The sequence below is a fragment of the Globicephala melas genome, chromosome 15 (genome assembly GCF_963455315.2).
Source record: "Globicephala melas chromosome 15, mGloMel1.2, whole genome shotgun sequence".
Taxonomy (NCBI): Eukaryota; Metazoa; Chordata; class Mammalia; order Artiodactyla; family Delphinidae; genus Globicephala; species Globicephala melas.
Genome location: NC_083328.1, coordinates 65,885,896 through 65,906,094, shown reverse-complemented (window position 1 = coordinate 65,906,094; position 20,199 = coordinate 65,885,896). Strand labels below are relative to the sequence as shown.

The window sequence follows — 20,199 nt, the reverse complement described above, 5'->3', positions numbered from 1 at the left end:
GCTGATGACTCTCAAATTTTTAAATCTGTCCCTGAGACCACCCCTTGGATGTTAAAAAGGCATGTCAACTTGGACGGCCCTGCAGAACTCTCGATTCCCTTCAAATTCCCACCTCCCTCCCACCCCAGCCTTTCCAGTCTCAAAGTACGGCACCATCATCCACTTAGGTGCTCAAGTCAAAAACCAAGGGTCATCTCTACGTCCTTCCCTTTGTCACCTGACACACAAACCCTGGTGGCTCTACCTCTTCGTTTCTCCACCTCCATGGCCAACACTCAGGCTCTCACCTAAGCCTCTGAGATAGCTTGTGATAAGGCCTCCCTGTTCCCACTCATGCTCCCATAGGAAGAGACTCCTACTGTCTCTTCTCCACTCAGCAGCCAGCAAAGGCTTTTCACAATCTATGTCTCACCACATGCTTCCCCATCTCAAAACCCACCAGTGGCTTTTCATCTCAACCCAATAAAATGTACACGTCCTACCACAGTCTTCAGGGGTCAATGTCCCCCAGGCTACCTCTCTTCCTCCATCTTCTTTCCGTCCTCAAGTTCATTCCCATCCCATGCCTTCATCCCTTTCCTCCAGACCCACGTGGCTGCCTCTTTCTCCACATTCAAAGGTCAGCCCAAGTCACCTCCTCAGAGGCACTCTCCCTGGTGTCATAGCTTACACACGGCCTCCCACCCCAGCCCTTATTTATACCACTACTTTGCTTAGGTTCTTCAAAGCACAGAGTAGATGACTAATTTTGTTGAATTGACACATGTTAGGGTGAAAGTTATTTTGTAAATACACACATAGTCACTCTGCGTTTGAATGCGGATACCAAGAGTGAAGACAACTGGGTTGAGTACACGCCGTGTGTGCCCCCCAGAACATGGACAAACAATGGCTATCAGTCTTTTTCTCTAAAAAGGACAAAGAGATCCTCTCACTGATAATGTTTATTGCCAATGATAGAATTTGAGCTTTCAGGCAAAAACTTGTTTCACCACCATGACCTTATAGTTTCCCAGTACTTGGAAGAATTTTCTGGTGAGATTAGTGTTGAAAATATAAATTTTTATTGAAGTATAATTTATTTACTATATTGTATTAGTTTCTGGTGTACAGCACAGTGATTTAGTTTTGTTTTCTTTTTTGCAGATTATATTCCATATAGGTTAGAAAGTATAAATTTTTTATATTGTACAATTAAATGTGTCAACATTTAGAAGATCTGTATAACTCAGTCAACCAATACTTTATTTTTTCCTCCAGGTTTACTGCGATATAATTGGCATATAACATTGTGAAAGTTTAAGGGGTATAATGTGTTGATTTGATACGTATATATTGCAAAATAATTACCACAGTAAGGTTGGTTAACACCTCCATTATCTCCAGTAATTACCCTTTTTGCATATGTGTGGTGAGAACATTTAAGATCTACACTCCTAGCAATTCCAAATATATAATATATTATTGTTAACTATAGTCAACCTGCTGTATGTTAGATCTCCAGAACTTATTCGTGTTATAACTGGAAGTTTATACCCTTTTACCCCCACCCTTACCAGCCTCTAGCAATAACCATTCTACTCTGTTTCTATGAGTTTGGCTATTTTACTTCCACATGTAAAGTGGTATCATACAATATTTGTCTTTCTCTGACATTTTGCTTAGCATAATGCCGTCAAGTTTCATCCATGTTGTCCTAAATGGCAGTATTTCCTTCTCTTTTATGGTCAAATAATATTCCATTCTGTGTGTGTGTGTGTGTGTGTGTGTGTGTGTGTGTGTGTACATACCACATTTTTTTATCCATTCATTCGTTGATGGACATTTAGGTTGTAGTGAATAATGCTACAATGAATATTGCAATGCAGATATCTCTACAAGGTAGTGATTTCATTTCCTTTGGATATATACTCAAAAGTGGGATTGCTGGATCATATGGTAGTTCTATTTTTAATTCTTAAAGGAATCTCCATACTATTTTCCACAGTGGTTTCACCAATTTACATTCCCACCAACAGTGCACAGAGTTCCCTTTTCTCCACACCCTCACCAACACTTATTATCTCATCTTTTTGATTAATAGACAATCTAAAAGGTATGAGGTGATATCCCATTGTGGTTTTGACTGGCATTTCCCTGATGATTAGTACGTTGAACATCTTTTCATGTTCCTGTTGGCTATTTGTACATCTTCTTTGGAAAAATGTCGATTCAGGTCCTCTGCCCATTTTTTAATTGGATTATTTAGCTTTTTTGCTATTGAGTTGTATAAGTTCTTTATATGCTTTGGATATCAACTCCTTATCTGATATAGGGTATGCAAATATTACCTCCCATCCTGTAGGTTGCCTCTTCATTTTATTAGTTGTTTCTTTTGCTGTACAGAAGCCTTTTAGTTTGATGTAGTCCTACTTGTTTACTTTTGCTTTTGTTGCTTTTGTTTGCTTTTGGTGTCATATCCAAAAAAGTGAACCAATACTTTCTACAGACCAATACGTTAGTTGAAAAAGTATGCATGTATAAAAGAGCCATTCAGAATGTAAGACAAACCAATGGATTTTAATGTAATAGCATAAGAAACGCTAAAAATTGATTTAGTTGCAGATTCCACACTGCAATTAACCTTCAAGAAACTAATACCTGTTGCATTTGATTGAGATTTCAAAGAATATCCACATTTATCTGAAAAAGCAATTAAAATATTTCCTCCCTTTTCCAACTATATATCTGTGTGAGGTAAGATTTTCTTCATTTACTTCAACCAAAATAACATATCACAACAGATTGAACTCAGAAGTGGATGAGAGAATCCAGCTGTCTTCTATTAAGCCAGACCTTTAAAAGATTTGCAAAAGCATAAAACAAGGCTACTCTCCTCACTATTTTTTTTCGTTTTGAAAATATCATTTCTTGATTATTTGTGAAAAAGTCTAACTTACTTTCCTATATGAATATTTAGTAGAATTTTTAAAATATTTTGATTAAAATTATATATTCAAAGTCTGAGTTAGTTTGAAGAAAACTTTGCCTTAAAATAAATGGATAATCCAGAAAAAAAAAAGAAAAAGAAAATATCATTTCTCATAAAAAGATTTATGTTAACATGTGTGGTGGTTTTCAAACATGTCCACAAATTCTCCTCCCTTCAAGAAGTAGAGCCTAATTCCCTTCCCCTTGAGTGTAGGTTGGACTCAGTGAATCATTTCTAATGAATAGAATATGGCAGAAGTAATGGTATGTGACTTAGAAGGCTAGGTTGTAAAAGGCACTGTGCTTCCCTCCTTGCTCTATCTCTTGGGTCACTGGCTCTGCAGGAAGCCAGCTGCCATGTTGAGAGGACGCTCAAGCAGCCCTAGGGAGAGGCTCATATGGCAAGAAACTGAGGCCTCCTGCCAAGAGCCATGTGGGTGAGGCATCTTGGAAGTGGATTCTCCAACCCCGGTTAAACCTTGAGGTGACTGCAAACTTATAAGAGACCTTGAGTTAGAATCACCCAAGCTAAGCTTCTCTGGGGTTCTTGACTCACAGAAATTGTGTAAGACAGTAGACATTTACTGTTTTAAGTTTCTAAGTTCTGAGCTCATCTGCTATGTGACAATAGATAACTAGTACAACAGTTAATGAATTTATTTTTAAGTTTTAGTCAGTGAATACACATTTATTTTTATTCCTCAGTTTTAATTTCCAATATGGTAAATATTGATGTAGAACCCAGTTAAACAAAAGTTCTTAGGGGTTCTCAGTTTTTAATAATATAAAGGGGATTTGAGACCATAAAGTATGAAGACTATTGTCCTAAACTCTGCAAATTGCTCCTTTATTAAGCTTTTCTCAAATTATCCCACATGAGAGCAACTTCTGTTTCCGATCAGGACTCTGACTGATAGAACAACACCAAAATATTATCAGTGGTTGTTGCTCTTCAGTAGGAGAACATGATTTTATCTTCTTCTTAATGTTTTCTTTTCTGTACTTTAAATTTTTTCTGCAAATAAGGATGCATTGTTTTTATAATTAGGAGAAAAGAAACTTCCCTTTTCAAAATCATCAAAAGTGAAAGTTAGAGCTGTGTTTTCTTTAGATGAGTCAATGGTTGAAGCTTGGCTTGCAGAGCCCAGGTGTCCGCCAACGCACCTGGGAGTTGGGGAGAAGTCTGTGGGGGTGGGGTGGGGGAGGGGAGGTGGCTGAGGAGCCAGCACCCCCCGCCTACCTCAGCCAGAATAGTTCCTTCATGTGCTTTACATATTGGGTTTCTGCATAATATTTCATTTAAAGAAAAGTTTCCACTTTAAAAAAAAAAGTTTGAAAGCCTTTACCATGAGAATAACAGCTGAAGAGTTAAAATCAGGCTATAGAAGAATCACTCAAACTTTCTCCTCAATGTGAACAGAGTTTCCATAAAGGAAACACTACACATTCTGAGGGAAGAACAGAAGCCCTGACAACTTAATAAGGGTTTGCTGGTTTCAAGAGAGAGGCTGGCTCATGTGGCCATGGAAAGAAATTATAGGGATGAAGAGCTTATCCAGGGACCCCCCCCCAATACTAAGGGCCCAAGAAGCCAGCAGAAACACCAGGGGCCTTAAGGCCCACAGAGACACAGATCAGAACCACAAGTGAATGGTTCTCTTATTTTCTTTAAAAAAAAAAAGCAAGAGGTACCAGGACCACCTGGTGGTTAAAAGCATGGGCTTCAGGGACAACAGATCTGGGTTCAAGTCCCAGGTCTGACACTTAAAACCTATGAGATCTTGGCAAGTGATATAGCCTCTCACAGCTTCAATGTAAGGGCACAATGTACAATTTCGCCTGTAAAATGAAGTCTGAGAATGTAAAATTGTGAATCCATTTTGCAAAACAGTTTAGCAGTTTCTTAAAAGTTAAACATAAATTTACCACATGACCCAACAATTCCATTCCTAGGTAACTACCCAAGAGAAATGAAAACATATGTCCCCAAAAGGACTTGCATACAAATGTTCTTAGCAGCATTACTCATCATAACCCCAAATGGAAACCATCCAAATGTTCATCAACTGGTGAATGGGTCCCCAAAATGTGGCACGTCAATACTGCAGAATACTATAAGGCAATAAAAAGGAATAAAGTCCTGATGCATGCCACAGCCTAGATGTACCTTGAAAACATTATTCTAAATGAAAGAAGCCAATCACAAAAGATCACATAGTGTATAAGTCCATGTAAGTGAGATGTCCAGAAAAGGCAAATATATAGAGGCAAAAATAGATTTGTGGTTGCCTGGGGCAGGGGCTGGAGTAGAAACTGGGAATGACTATAAATGGACTTAAAGTTCCTTTTTGGGGCGATGGAATATTCTAAAACTAGGCTGTGGTGATGGACTCCCAAGTTTGTAAATTTATTGAAAATCATTGAACTGTACACTTAAAATGGGCAAATTTGACGATATGTAAATTAAACCTCAATAGAGCTGTTTTTGTTTTTTGTGTGTTTTTTTTTTGTGGTACGCGGGCCTCTCACTGTTGTGGCCTCTCCCGTTGCGGAGCACAGGCTCCGGACGCGCAGGCTCAGCGGCCATGGCTCACGGGCCCAGCCGCTCCACGGCATGTGGGATCTTCCCGGACCGGGGCACGAACCCGTGTCCCCCGCATCGGCAGGCGGACTCTCAACCACTGCGCCACCAGGGAAGCCCAATGGAGCTGTTTTTTAAAAATGGAGTTTGACTCTCTACCTCAGAGGGTTGCTGGAAGGATTAACAGATAATGCCTGTAAAGCAGGCAGCCTGGTACAAAGCAAGCACTTGGTAAATAATAATAATGATGACAATCAGAATATACACTAATAATAGATTATGTAAGTGTAGAATAATAGATAATGCAGGATAACAACAATTTATATCATATGTAACTCTCATTTAAATTTTAATTAAAGTATAGTTAATTTACAATGTGTTAGTTTCTGGTATAGGTATACAGCAAAGTGATTCAGTTATACATATATATGTTTTCATATTCTTTTCCATTATAGTTTATTACAAGATATTGAATATAGTTCCCTGTGCTATACAGTAGGACCTTGTTGTTTATCTATTTTATATACAGTAGTTTGTATCTGCTAATCCTAAACTCCTAATTTATCCCTCTGCCTCCCTTTTCCCCTTTGGCAACCATAAGTTTGTTTTCTATGTCTGTGAGTCTGTTTCTGTTCTGTAAATAAGTTCATCTGTGTCATATTTTAGATTCCACATATAAGTGATATCATATGTATAGCATATGTACTTCTTACCATACCACTCCCACATGTGTCAACCCAATTTAATCCTACAGGATTAAATTAAGGCAGGTGTACTATATCATCCTTGTTTTTACAGATGGGGGAAACTGAGGCACCAAGAAATTAATGAACTTTCCCAGGTTGCGCAGCTAGTATACGGCAGAGCTGGGATGGGGAGTCCTGGATAACTAGCTCCGGAGACTATGCTTCTCTCCACGACACTGCACTGCCTCTCAGTAAACGTCAGCTGTGTACTGAGTTATTGCTCTACCTAGTGACGGGGGAAAGGGTACAGAAAAGGATCCGAGACAGCTCCCCAAGAAGGCATCACAGGACCTAAGCCTGAAGCGTGTAGCACTTAGTCAGGGCAAGAGTGTTCCAGACAGAGGGAACCACATATGCAAAGGTGGAAAAGTAAGAGAACGCAGGGCTTGGGCAGGAAGCCAGAGGAGGTGGAGGTGGCTGGAACTGATACCCAGCAGTGGGAACACGGGGCTCAGGCAAGTCCAAGGCCACGGAGGGTCCCTGGTGCCCGGACATTAGCCTGAGGCGATGCGGAGCCAGAGAAGGAAAGTCAGTGAGTTCCCCAGCACTGCCTTACTCCAGGAATGACTCACATCACCCTGGCAGGTGGAGGAGGTTGACTCAGCCACTGCTGTGAGCTCAGGGGAGCGGGGGAGCTGCTACCCCACGTTCCCATCCCACTGTCAGCTAACTCTCCAGCACCAGCTCCCCAGCATGCAGAAGCCACCCTAGCCAGCTGGGAGCACCGGGCTTGGTCATGCTGCCAGGAAGCTGAGCATAGTCTGGTGAGAGCGCCTGCTGGCGGCTGGCAGCTTCCATACCCCCGCTCAAAGCCCAGATAACTGTGGACCCCAGGGGCACCTCTCACCGCACTCCAACTGCCTGCCACGGGGCGCAGTGCTCAGGCCCTCCACTCTCACTTGGCTGTCAGGGGACCAGCCTGGGGGATCTATCACTTTTCTTATTCAGATTTAATATACAGATAAACATTTGCATGTGTGCACAAAACATTCACTGTGGCAAAAGCAAAACTACTGAAAACACTTGCATGCCTAACAAAAAGGAAGTAGTTCAAAAATGCTGGTGAATCCATACTGCAGAATACTACGGAGCAATTAAAAAGAAGAATGCAGATCTATTATCCCATTGTACTAGGCATGAAAACACCTCCAAGACACACTGTTGGGTAAAAATAGATACCTACAGAATAATGTATCGAGTATATCATCACTTACATAAAAACCAAAACAAACAAAAATCACAAACTAGCTCTTTATTTTGCCAAGTCTACGAATACGTGAGTAAGTAAGAAAAATGCCTAGAAGGAAACACATCAAACTAAGAGCAGCAGTAATCACAGAAGGGAGGGAGGGAGGGAGGGAGGAAGGGAGGGAGGGAGGGAGGGAGGGAGGGAGGGAGGAAGGAAGGAAGGAAGGGAGGGAGGGAGGGAGGGAGGAAGGGAGGAAGGAAGGGAGGGAGGGAGGAAAGAAGGAAGGAAGGGAGGGAGGGAGGGAGGAAGGAAGGAAGGGAGGGAGGGAGGAGGGAGGAAAGAAGGAAGGAAGGGAGGGAGGGAGGGAGGGAGGAAGGAAGGAAGGGAGGAGGGATGGATGGGGCTTTTTACATTTCTATGTAGTTTGATTTTTACCAGAAGCGTGTATTTGGGTTCTTAAAAACATTAAAGTCTTGGAAAAAAAACAAAACAAAAACCAGAGGGAAAAGTGTGTTAAAATGATCACCATGCTGGTGCAGGGTTCAGGGTCACTTTTCAAAGAGCTGTGACATCCAGAATCTTGTCTAATTCTTGCTACACCCCCTTGAGGGCAAGTGTTCAAAACCCCTTTTACAGATTAAGAAACTGGACCCGGAGAGGTGAAACAAGCTGTGCAAGGTCACATGTAGGGCCGAGGGGCCCCTGGACCTTGGACCCAAGCCCAGCACTCTTTCTAACCTGTACCCGTGGGAGCGCACCGCGGTGCGGGCCAGGGGGCGGGGCCTGGGGTGGGGAAGCGGAAGGCTGGGGGGCGGCACGGATGCTCCGAAGCAGCGTGTCGTCCAGCTCACAGAGCCTCTGAAAAGCCCCTTCAGCGAGGGGAAAGGGGCCTCAGTCAGGGGAGAAGGGGGTGGAAGATGAGTGTGAAAGGAGGGCTGATGCAGCGCCGCCCACGAAAAAATCAGACGTCATGACGTGCCACCCACTGAGTGGGAGGGACCCGACGCGTCACCCGGCAAATGACACGTGGGAAGTAGCCTCGCAGGGCCACGTCCCTGGAGCCTGAGATTTCACGCCTCTCTCACAGGGGCTGCTCACCCGAGGCTCTGGCTGCGCTTTTTGCAGCCGAGTGGTTCCGGGAATGCCTCTCTACTCAGTTCCCAGAGCTCTCTGTAACCAGGGCAGAAAGGGAAGTGTGCTTCTCAGAGGGTTCTAGAACCTGAGGACCCTAATACTCTTGTAAACCCTAATACTCTTTGGAGTGGTAAATGCCTCCACCCCTCAGTTCTTTTATTGGCTGCTTTAGCACCAAGTGTCTGGGTGGGGGTGGGGGGGTGGAGACAGGAGGCCAGAGGGACCCAGGAAACATGGCTAGGTCCCTCCAAAGACAGGCAGAAGGGATTCATATACAGGGAGGGACCAGAGCCTGCTGAGGGGAACACGGGATGCATGGACACATCTCAGCTGGACAGTGAACAGGCGTGACCCCTCAGAGCATGCTCAGAGAAGAGGGCTTTGGCCAAATCACCGATCCTCTGTTCACTCTTATAATGGGGAGCAAACCCACGAGGCCATGAAGCCAGGGACAAAAGCCTGGATCCTGGGAGTTCTGATTCCAGCTCTCCTCCCTTGGTCAGGTTTCTGAACGTTGCTGGGTCTCAGTTTCCCCATCTGTAAAATGGGTATTATTTTTTTTTACTTTATTTTATTTTTTATTTTTTTTACATCTTTATTGGGGTATAATTGTTTTACAATGGTGTGTTAGTTTCTGCTTTATAACAAAGTGAATCAGTTATACATATACATATGTTCCCATATCTCTTCCCTCTTGCGTCTCCCTCCCTCCCACCCTCCCTATCCCACCTCTCCAGGCAGTCACAAAGCACCGAGCTGATCTCCCTGTGCTATGCGGCTGCTTCCCACTAGCTATCTACCTTACATTTGGTAGTGTATATATGTCCATGCCTCTCTCAGCTCACCCTTCCCCCTTAAAAGGGGTATTATTATACCTGCCTCTTTGGTATCATGATATCTGGATCATAAGACACATAATAACAATAACTAAATAAAATATAACAAGTACAGGGTATCCATAAAATCTGGAAACAGATTATATGAATGCATATATGTGTTCATATTTATTTATTCACCCGTTTTACAGAGTGAAAATGTCCTAGACAACATTGTGTACATTCGTCTCTGTTTCTAGACTTGCTGGACACTCTTTAAATAAATGTAATTTTATACAAGTATGATTTTATATAAATGTATATAAATATAATGAAATAAAATATAGTAACAATATAATAAACTAAAGCATACTAATCACTTACACAGTAGGAGGGACCACGTCAAGGACTTGCAGGTATTCTCTATTTTGGTGTTCACAGCAAGCCCTGGAGGTGGATACTATTAATATCCCCATTTTACAGAGGCAGAAACTAAGGTACAGGGAGCTGAAGAGACTTGGCAGGGTCACCCAGGGGATAATTTGCAAAACCAGCTTGAGACCTGGGTCATCTAACCTCAGAGCCTATGCTGTTCTCCACCCGTCTAAACCATCTACCTCTAAAGTGAAGACCGAATAAAGGGGACCAGCAGACAGTTCTGCCGTACAGAGGAGGAGCTTAGGAAACGCAAAGTCCTCTGAGTACTGAGCTCCTGGAGGAGAGAAACCAAATCCAACTGGCTCACCACCATATCTGGAATAGTAATGCACAAGATGTAGGCTGACAGTCAATATTAGTGGGAGGGAAGGAAAATGAGTATTCATTAGCCAAAGGCTGGTATTCTTGTTTTCAAAAAGAAGTCTCAGATTTCAGAGCCCTTCCCAGACCCACCCTGCTCTCCCCTCCACTGGCACAGAACCCAGAATCCAGGAGGTCCAGGTAGCCATACACCAACCAGGACCAGGAGTGACCTACCTTCCTCGGCGTCGTTCCTAAGCGAGGCCTCCAGCAGGGCCACGCTGGCCTCGAAGGACACCTTCTTTCGCCGGCCGCCCGTGCTGCGCTTCCGTTCATGCTTGCGCTTGCGATGCTGCAGGTCCTGCTCATACTGCGCCCACTTCTTCAGCTGCTGGGCCCGGCGCTTCTGGGCGGCGCGCAGCCGCTCCAACGTGGGCACCTTCTCCAGCAGCTGCAGCTCGGTTAGCAGGTCCACGTGGGTGGCCATGGCCTCCGCGCCTCCCCGCGCCCTGGCTGGAGGCTAGCACAGCGCGCCGGGGGCCGGGGCAGCATGGGGGCTCCTGCGGGGCTGGGGCCGCATGCTGGAGCCTGTGGCGGGGAAGGGGAGAGACACACATGGACATGCTTGTCAGACTCAAAACTCCGATCTGATGATGTCACCCGGCCCCATGTTCCAAACGCTTTTTCCCCCTATTTTATTATTTTTATTTATTATTATTTTTTTGTGTGGTACGCAGGCTTCTCACTGTTGTGGCCTCTCCCGTTGCGGAGCACAGGCTCCGGACGTGCAGGCCCAACGGCCATAGCTCACGGGCCCAGCCGCTCCGCGGCATGTGGGATCTTCCCGGACCGGGGCACGAACCCGTGTCCCCTGCATCGGCAGGCGGACTCTCAACCACTGCGCCACCAGGGAAGCCCCTTTTTTTTTTTTCAATCGAGATATAAATGACCTATGACATTGTGTAAGTTTCAAGTGTACAACATGTTGATTTGATATACTGCAATATGATTACCACTGTTAGCTAACACCTCCATCACGGTCACATAACAATCCTTGCTTTCGAGTGGTCATATTGTAATTTCATATAAGGTTGTTCTATTGTTATAACACATACGGGTTTATTTTTATAACATAGAAGGGGTTTATTGTTAGTTTTAAAGGAATGAGGATTATATTTTAAATGTCTCAGTATTAATTACAAAATAGGTTAATATTGACAGATATAATCTACATAAATGAAAGCTCATTGGGAACCTTAATCTTAAGAGTATAAAGGGGTCCTAAGACCCACAAATAGCTGCTGAACTACTGGGACCTAGAAAACCTTAGTTGAAGTTTTCCTCTTTGGATGATTTTTTAAAAAAAAATTCACACCTCTTGCTCTCATCAGTTCTTGGGCGACATGAGATCAACAAAAGTTCAGTGTGAAGCCAAGTGGGTGCTGTCTTCCTGTAAGCGCAGACCCTATGGGCTCTCAGATGCAGAAGGAAAAGGTCTTGGAACAACTTGAGCCTTTCTAAGCCTGTTTTCCCACCTGTTAAATTTTGTATCCACCTCCCAGAATTTACAGGATGTTCAAGGAAGAAAGAGCTGACGAAAAAAAGTTATACCAAAGAGAAACAGGTTATAGCAAAGAGAAACAGCTTGGAGGAAGAAAAGCAGGGACACGTAAACGCAGCACGTCTGGGAAGCCATGGGGGCAAGGCTGGTGGAAGATTGCAGGATGCTGGGTACAGGTCTACATTTATATGCTGTGGAAATGCTCACTATCATAAAGGGGATCAGCATAGCACTGGGCTTCAGCAAGTGATCGTCAATCTCCTGGGTTCCCTGCTTCACTCTGGAGCTGCTGGTCCTCAGGAGGCTAAAGACCAGAATTCAGCCTTCAGCTGGACCCTCAGGAGCTCAGAATGTTCTTCAGGTCTCTCCCTGAAGAGACTGGAGCATACACAGGAGGAATGGGGAAGGGGTGGGCTTGGCAATATTCAGAGGGCAAAGGCTCCTGGGGTCTGAGCGGACCAGATCTCAAGGATAAACATAAGCCAGGACTTCCCTGGTGGCACAGTGGTTAAGAATCCACCTACCAACGCAGGAGACATGGGTTCGAGCCCTGGTCCAGGAAGATCCCACACGCCACGGAGCAACTAAGCCCATGCGCCACACCTACTGAGCCCGCACGCCACAACTACTGAAGCCCTCGCGCCTAGAGCCCGAGCTCCACAACAAGAGAAGCCACTGCAATGAGAAGCCCGCACACTGCAGCGAAGAGTAGCCCCCGTGCAGCAGTGAAGACCCAACGCAGCCAAAAATAAATAAGTAAATAAATTCATTTTTAAAAAAAGGATAAACATAAGACAATGGCAAGACTCAGCAGGAAACAAGCAAACTGCCCTTGGTTGCCTTTTGTTTTGTTCTGAGTATCTTGCAATGCTTTTTCAATTAGTTAAACTTTTAATTTTGAGATAATTATAAATTTACATACAGTTGTAACAAATAATGTGGAACGATCCCGTGCAAACTTTACCTAGTTTATCCCAAAGGTAACATCTTGCAAAACTACAGTACAGTGTCGAAACCAAGAACCTGACATTGATACAATCTATCAATCTATTCAGATGTCCCCAGTTTTATATGTACTCATTTGTATGTATGTGTGTTTAGTTTTAAGCAATTTTGTCACAAGTGTAGGTTTGTGTATCCACCACCAGAGTCAAGATACAAACAGTTCCATCACACAAGGATCCCTCATCCTCCTCTCCCAATGCACTCCTGTCCTTGCCCTTGTCAATCACTAATCTGTTCTCCATCTCTTGAATTTTGTCACTTCAAAAATGTTATATAAAAGAATCAGACAGTGGGTAACCTTTTGGGATTGACTTTTTTCACTCAATATCCCTTGAGATTCATCCAAGTTGTTCTGCATAACAGTAGTTCATTCCTCTTTGGTTGCTGAGTGGTACCCCCACTTTATGGATGTGTCCCCGTTTGTTTATCCATTCACTCATTGAAGAGCATCAGGGTTGTTTCTAGTTTGGGGCTAATACATTCATGTACAGGTTTTTGTGTGAACATAAGTTTTCAGTTCTCTGGAGTAAATACCCAAGAGTACAAGTTTCATAAGAAACTGTCAAACTGTTTTCCAAAGTGGCTGTACCATTTTTTCATTCCCACCAGCCACGGGTGAGTGATCCAGTTTCTCTGCCAGAATTTGGTGTGCTCACTGTTTTTTAGTCATTTAGGTAGATATTCGTTTTTAAAAGTAAGGAGCTCAGAAGAGTTGAATTCACAACCATGCTGTATCATCATGATGGTCAGAACTCACTGGGAGCTAGTGGACCACATATTTACTTTCCCCCACTTCTTCAAGGAATCAAACAGTGAAACCTGCCCTGTGATGAGCCCTGGTTCAGAGATGGATTGGGGATCAGCTCTGCCTTCTAGGAAACCCAAGTCTGCCTGTCTGTCATCTATCTGTAAACTAATCTAATCCTTCTGATGACCTAATGAGATAGATACTATTATCATCCCCATTTCACAGATAAGAAAACTGAGGCACAGAGAGATTAAGTAAACTACCCTACATCACACAGCTAGAAAATGGAAGACCTTTTCTGCCTAAGGTTATCAGAAAAGGCTCTCCAGAGTAGAAGGCAACTGAGTTGAATCTCCAAGGATGAGTAGTCCACCAGGTGAAGAGGGAAGACCTGGGAGCTTGGCAATGTACAAAGGCATGGAGAGGTGCTGGACACCATGGAGGAAGTTCTGGGAACCAACACGCACAAACATGGCTGGAAGTGGATGGGACTGCCCAGCCCAATGGGAACAGAAGTCTTGTGGGAAGCAGTGAGCAACCTGTGGTACAAGGCCAGACAACCAGAAAGTCCCCTGTGGTCCATATCATGTTTGTGTGTTTGCTTGATTGGTTTTTGGCCCACACCATGATTTACAGTATTGTCATTCATTGCTAACTTTTAAAACTTGAAGATTTTATATCCAAAATCAGATTTTCAGCTTTTCTTAGAACATCTCAGTACCTGGCCACACTGGGCTCACGTGGCAATTATCAGCAGGTCTGGAGTAGGACTGTCCCCTTTAGATGGGGCCCATCTAATTTCCCATAGTCCCCACTACCCCCCCATTACGCCCACCTGACCTCCTTCACTAATTGGCATCCCTTGCTAGCTCCTATGGTCATTTCAGTTTGCAAGCCCTGCCTTAGGCGGAATGAGACAGCGGTCTCCAAATATCCACAAGTCCAATCTGCACAAGAAAGAGAAGATAGTCTGTGAGTCTCCCGGATGCAGAACAGGACCAAGACATAGAAGATCAGTGGTGTGCACCAAAACCAAAACAGGCACCTGGCCTCCAGAGCTGTCCAACAAGCAATTGAACAAGGGCTTGTGGTCCAGTGGCTGTCTCTGGAGGTGGCAAGTTCTCCGTCACTCACCGGAGAATACAATTTCTACTGATGACAGATCAGCCTAAGTGTTCTGTACAGTTTCTTTCAGCCCTAAGATTCTGTACACAGATGGTTACTCATTTCTTCATTATTAAGTATTCACTGATCACCTACTAAGTGGTAGGTACCAAAAACATGCTAAGACTGAAGATAAGAATAATCATATCAATCACCCTGTTAAAGCCCTTAATCCTTTTCCAAGAACTTCCTCAGCTATCATCCCAGCCGGGTGTTTCCCTAAGTGTAGAAAGAGAACCCATACCCAGGGAATTTTCAACAGTTCAGGACAAGACTTAATATAACATGGAATCAGAGACACCAAGTTACCTCCTTTTCATTTCTTTTTCAGTCTATCAGATTGTCTCCAGAAGAAAATGCTAATAGTTGGTGGCTAATAGACATCTTTATAACCATGTTTATAATCGTGTCAATTTCCCTCCTAAACAAAGAGAAAGCAGGCCTCAGGCTAATAGCCTTGGGCAAGAAATCGTATCTAAGACAGAATGTAATAACAATGACTTTTTTTTCCCTGTGGATTTGGTTTCACAGTTAGTGTTTATTTATGGTAGTGAAATAAAATTTCCTTTTTAAATAAATCTACTTCAGTGGAAATCTTACAAGGTGGTAGCAAAGAAAAATTAAATATTGATGGTATTTCGTGCTGGCAAAAATTGTGATTGACATTTGGGAAACCGTCCTGGTCACTGATCCTCAGTGACAACAATCTTATAAAAGAAGCACTCATAGGAGCTCATTACTTCATCTGTAAAATATTTATTGGGCGTCTATCACATGGCCAGGACTGCACTGAGAGCTAGGTATACAGCGGGGTAAAGACAGGTACAGTCCCTACCCATTGGATGGATGACAAAACAGAGGCACAAGGGAGTGGAGGACATACTCACGGGATACAGAGACTGAGCAGTAACTTGAACCCTGGGCCTGACTCCCAGTATAGTGCGCCCTCCTTGGGCCTCAGGGTGGTGGGCCCCATGCAGATGGAAGGCACTCACTGCTGTGCCTTCCCTGGCTTGGACAGTTTGCCTGGGTAAAGGAATTAAGGGCAGTTGCCCAGCCCCCTGGAGAAAGGTGAGAACAATGCCTCCCAAGGGCCAGAAAAGGGGGCCAGAGCACATTTTCTCTGACTTTGCTCTCTCTGCCAGCTCCCACCCCGCTCGCCCCTCTGGGTTCCCTGGAGCTGGGGCTCCAGGACAGCTCCCTCTTGACTGTTGGTTTTCAGGTGACCTAGTTTCCCCCAATAGACCCACACACCTCCTCCCACCCCCGTCCAAGAAAACCCTGCTTGGTCTAATTACAGAATTGCCATCGGTGCTGGTAACACAGCAGCTGGGCAGCCCCCAAGACAGGGCACTGGCCTGGGTGCTGGGGCAGCTCACAGAAGTCCTGGCTCCTATGAGCTGTGGACTGGCTCCCTCGTGAGACCCGGTGCCCCTGTCCGTAGTTCCAGAGGTAGCCCTGGTTGGTGATGGGGACACAGCCCAAACTGCCAGAACCCAGGAGAGCAATGGCATTATCAACTCTTTTTTTTCTCTCTCTCTCTTTTAAGGGCAGGGGAGTTTTTATTTATTTATTATTTATTGGCCGCTGCGCGTGGCATGAGAGATCTTAATTCCCCCACCAGGGATTGAACCCATGCCCCCTGCAGCGGAAGCGTGCTGCAGCCTTAAGCACAGGACCGCCAGAGAATTCCAGGCATCATGAACTCTTAAAGGAGATCCCCAAGGAGGGCCTCACTGGAGGAAAACCAGCTCTACGGAGACATACTGAGCCCAGTGTGTTGTGGGAGCATCCGGATGAACCATCTTGAAGAGAACTGGGCGTGATGTGGGGACGCGAGATAATGGAATGGCTGGCTGGGCTAGAGACGCGGGTGGGGGAGGGGTCCGCAGAGGCCAGGTTGGGGTGAGGTTATCCAGGAAGTGTGTGCGCTCTTAAAACAGGAATCAGAAGCAAGGGGAAAACAAAATACGGTACTCGATAATTTTTCCAACCAGTGGCTGTGTCACGTCTGGGTGGATGAACCAAAGTAGCCCGATTCTGGGCAGCCCCAAGTCTGAGGCCAACGCCCTTGACCCTCAGTGAGGCAGGAACAGGCAGTTGAGGTAAGCCTTGATTCATCCTCTGACTGCTGTTTGACGAAGCTGAACCGGATTCCTGTTGGTGTATCCACTAACCCTCGCTGCCGCAGAAAAGGAAAAACAAGCAGTGTAGGGAAGCAGGGGCTGCGCTTGGGGACGAGGTGGAGGCGGGCTGGACAGGGTGCACTACAGAATCCCTCCCCTCCCCCAAAATGAAAAGAAGGCTATTATATAAGAGTGTTGTTTGGAGTATGATATGTCTCTGAGAAGAAAGGCATGGGCCCATTGAAATACACAGCTTGGTGATGGTCTGTGTAGTTCCCTCAGTATCACTCCGTGCTGATTGGCCAGAGTCCACGAGCAACGGCCTAAGCCCAGCCAGAGTGATTGGTTGGGGGGGAGGCACATGACCTAAGCTGGACCAATCAGAAGCTGTCTCTTCCCACTGCCCATTAATTGGAAGCATGAACCCTAGTTGCCGCTGGAAGCCGGCCTTTGGATAACGCCAATACTCGGGAGTCAGAGGAGGGAAACAGGGTCCTTTAATTTAGGGACCTCTGGACTTTATCTCCTTTATTATTTAAGCCAGTTGAATTGATTTTGTTACTTGTAGCCAAAAGTACCCTAACAGACATTTATGCTACTTTTAGGGATGCAGGAATGGGCGCCCCAGAAGGAGGCGTTGCCTGAATCAGAATGAGTGGTCTCTTGCTGGGGCATGTAACCAGATACCTCCACTTCCCCTAGAATGGCCATCTTATGGCCCTCCAGGCCCAAGCTGAGGGCCCGCCTTGAAGAAGGGTGGGAAGGCCAAAGCCAGGTTTCCACGGCAGCCCCGCCCCCTGAGATGGGGGGAAGGGGACCCAGGCCTTGCGACGCCTCCATCCCAGAGGAGCGGCTGGTTGACACATCTTTGGACTCGAGCCCAGTGCCTTGAGAAAAACAACACGAAGGAAGGTGAATTCAAATTGAAGAGACTTTAAAACATGAGTCAGACAGTGCCTCAAAGTTCACACTGCTAACAGAAAACGTTAAGAGTTTTTTTCTCGTTCTTCAGCTATTCTTCTCCACCGAACCTTGGCAGCACCCTGGAGGAAGGCCGTGAGTGCTTGCGCCTCGTGCTTCCTGTACCATTGAGCACGAGGGAAAAAGCAAAACAAAACGCTGCACCGGCTTTCCCTGCTCCGAGCTCACTTGGGACCCACTTTCTCTCCTAAAGGATGCACACCTCTGCCCTCCCTCAGCACGTTCCTTTGAATAATAGCGTCATTTCCCCTTTCCTGCTCACTCCCCACCCCCCAGTATAAAGATGCTTTACTCATGAACAAAGAGACTTCTGGGGCCCTTGGTGCTCCAAAATCTGAATTAGAAATTAGCCTTGTCCCCCCCCCCCACCAACTCCATTCTCATGGGATTTTGTAGACTTTCTGTTCTACCCCTGCTGTGATGAACCTTCTAGATTTCGTGCACAGTCATCCTAGACAGACACCCTGGTTTTAAATCTGTTGTGGGACTCGGGTCCCTGAGGGTCTGCTCCTTAGCTCTGCCTCTCCCAGCTGTGCTCCTTCATCCAGACCTCTGAGTGGTGGCCCTGGGCTTGGCCTTGATTTGTCACTGTTCTCTGAAGCCCACTTACTATAACCCAATTTGGCAAGACCTTGGGGGGTGGGGGGCAGGGATGGAGGAGAGGGGAGGGTGGCAGGACTCGAAAACCACAAGTTAAACAAGAACAGAGTGATCGATCAAGCAACTAAAGCACCTTGAGTTCTCTCAGGAAAAGAATCATGTCCAGCATTGAGATAATAGCCCAGCTGACCTCTGTCTGAACTGGCTGGGCCATTTTGGTAAAATAGGACCAGGCCTTAATGAAAGCCATGAATGAAAGGATTAGCTTTGTTCTCTAGAGGACAGAGTTGGGATCATAAACAGGCAAAATGAAGAAGTAGGATCAGCCTGGCACTTTCCTGGCGGAAAGTGGTTAAGACTCCATGCTTCCACTGCACAGGGCGTGGGTTCGATCCGTGGTCAGGGAACTAAAGATCCTGCGTGCTGCGTGGCGCAGGGAAAAAAAAAAAAAAAAAAAAAAGTAGGATCAGCCTGGAATGAGGAAGAACTGTCTAACACTGGTGATTCAAAGCCCAGCCATGGTGTGATGCTGAGGTCCCCACCACCAGGAACACCATGGTCACTCTTGAGGCTGCAGAGAGAGAAGGTCCATATTGGGTTGGAGGTGGGACTGGCTCAGTGAACCCCAATCCCAACCTGGCAGACAGATCATCTGTATTAGCAGTAAGACTCTATCGTGTGTATTTGCAGCCCAGCACTTGGTAACCACCAGGCTAGACAGTGTGGAAGAACCATTGCAAGTAGATATTGACTGACGATGTTTTAGATTCATTTCTACTTGTGAAGGTGAGGCAGCTGTCTCAGACTCAGCTCTGAGAAAACTTCAAAGGAAGCCACAGCTCGAAGGGGTGAAGGAAAACCCGTGAACACAACCATCTTCCATGCTGAGCTTCTCTCCATGAAACTGAACCCACAGAGAGGCCCACCTACTTCTGGGTAAGAATGCCACTGTGGAGGAGGCTGCAGGGGACAGAACAAAGGTGCCAAGGATGGGGCACATGCAAAGATGACATGATGTCTACGAACACATTAGTCAGTCACAGTCACGGTGCTAAACCAGCCAGTCTTCTGAAGAAGCTTATGTAATAGCTAAGCACGGGGAAACGGGAGTCAAATTACACATACTGCTTCTCCAGGCTTGGGGGTGTGTGGTCCACCCCCTCCCTTGCAGAGAGATAAAAACTCCCTTTGCAGCTAGAGGGATCATTTTCCAAAGGAGGCCACGTGTGGCCACAGAATGCCCTCCTGGTTTACACATTGATTAAATAGGGGATGGCTATTCACACTGACTAAGGCTGGAGTGGCCTCTGCCACCTCTGCCTCCCTCTCTCAGCATGACCTCCCTGGACGAGCTTTCCTCTGTTGTGCCAACTCTTAGGTTGGTGGTGGCTTCTTGGAGCACTTTGAGGACAGAGGTTATGAGGCCACATGTGATAACAGGAGGAATGAGGGCTGTGATTGATTAGTAATGTCTGCCACAGATAAAGGAGTGGGAATTGGCTGCACGCATACTGAGCATGCAGCTCTGTTCTCCGTCACGCTTGCCTACTTGGATTTCAATACTTGCCTTTGCCCCATTGTTCAAAATCCTCTAGTCTCAAACACAGACATCTGGAAAGTTATCAGATTGAGTGGAAGGGTCCCTCAATATCAATATATCATTCAACCAAGAACAAAAGTCACTGTGGCCTCAGTGGTAGACAGGAATCAAGAATATCTTAGGTTCTAGGAAGAATTTCTCCAATAACTTGCACTAGGGGGTAGAATGAAGAACTGTCCTCCATGACTCCATCCCCTTAAATTGACCGGATCCTGGTTCTAGGAAGCAGTATGCTGAGCCA

The 20,199-nt window shown here is 45.5% G+C and overlaps 1 protein-coding gene across 2 annotated transcripts in view; it reads right to left on the bottom strand.

Moving 5' to 3' along the window:
- PPP1R16B (protein phosphatase 1 regulatory subunit 16B) overlaps positions 1-20,199 on the bottom strand; it is a 102,915-nt gene that overhangs the window by 65,886 nt on the left and 16,830 nt on the right. For both annotated transcript variants that reach the window (XM_060284177.1, XM_060284176.1), the window contains exon 2: positions 10,411-10,761. In XM_060284177.1, the coding sequence (XP_060140160.1) occupies positions 10,411-10,660 (250 nt within the window). In that variant the 5' untranslated portion in view covers positions 10,661-10,761. The remainder of the gene's footprint in view (positions 1-10,410; positions 10,762-20,199) is intronic.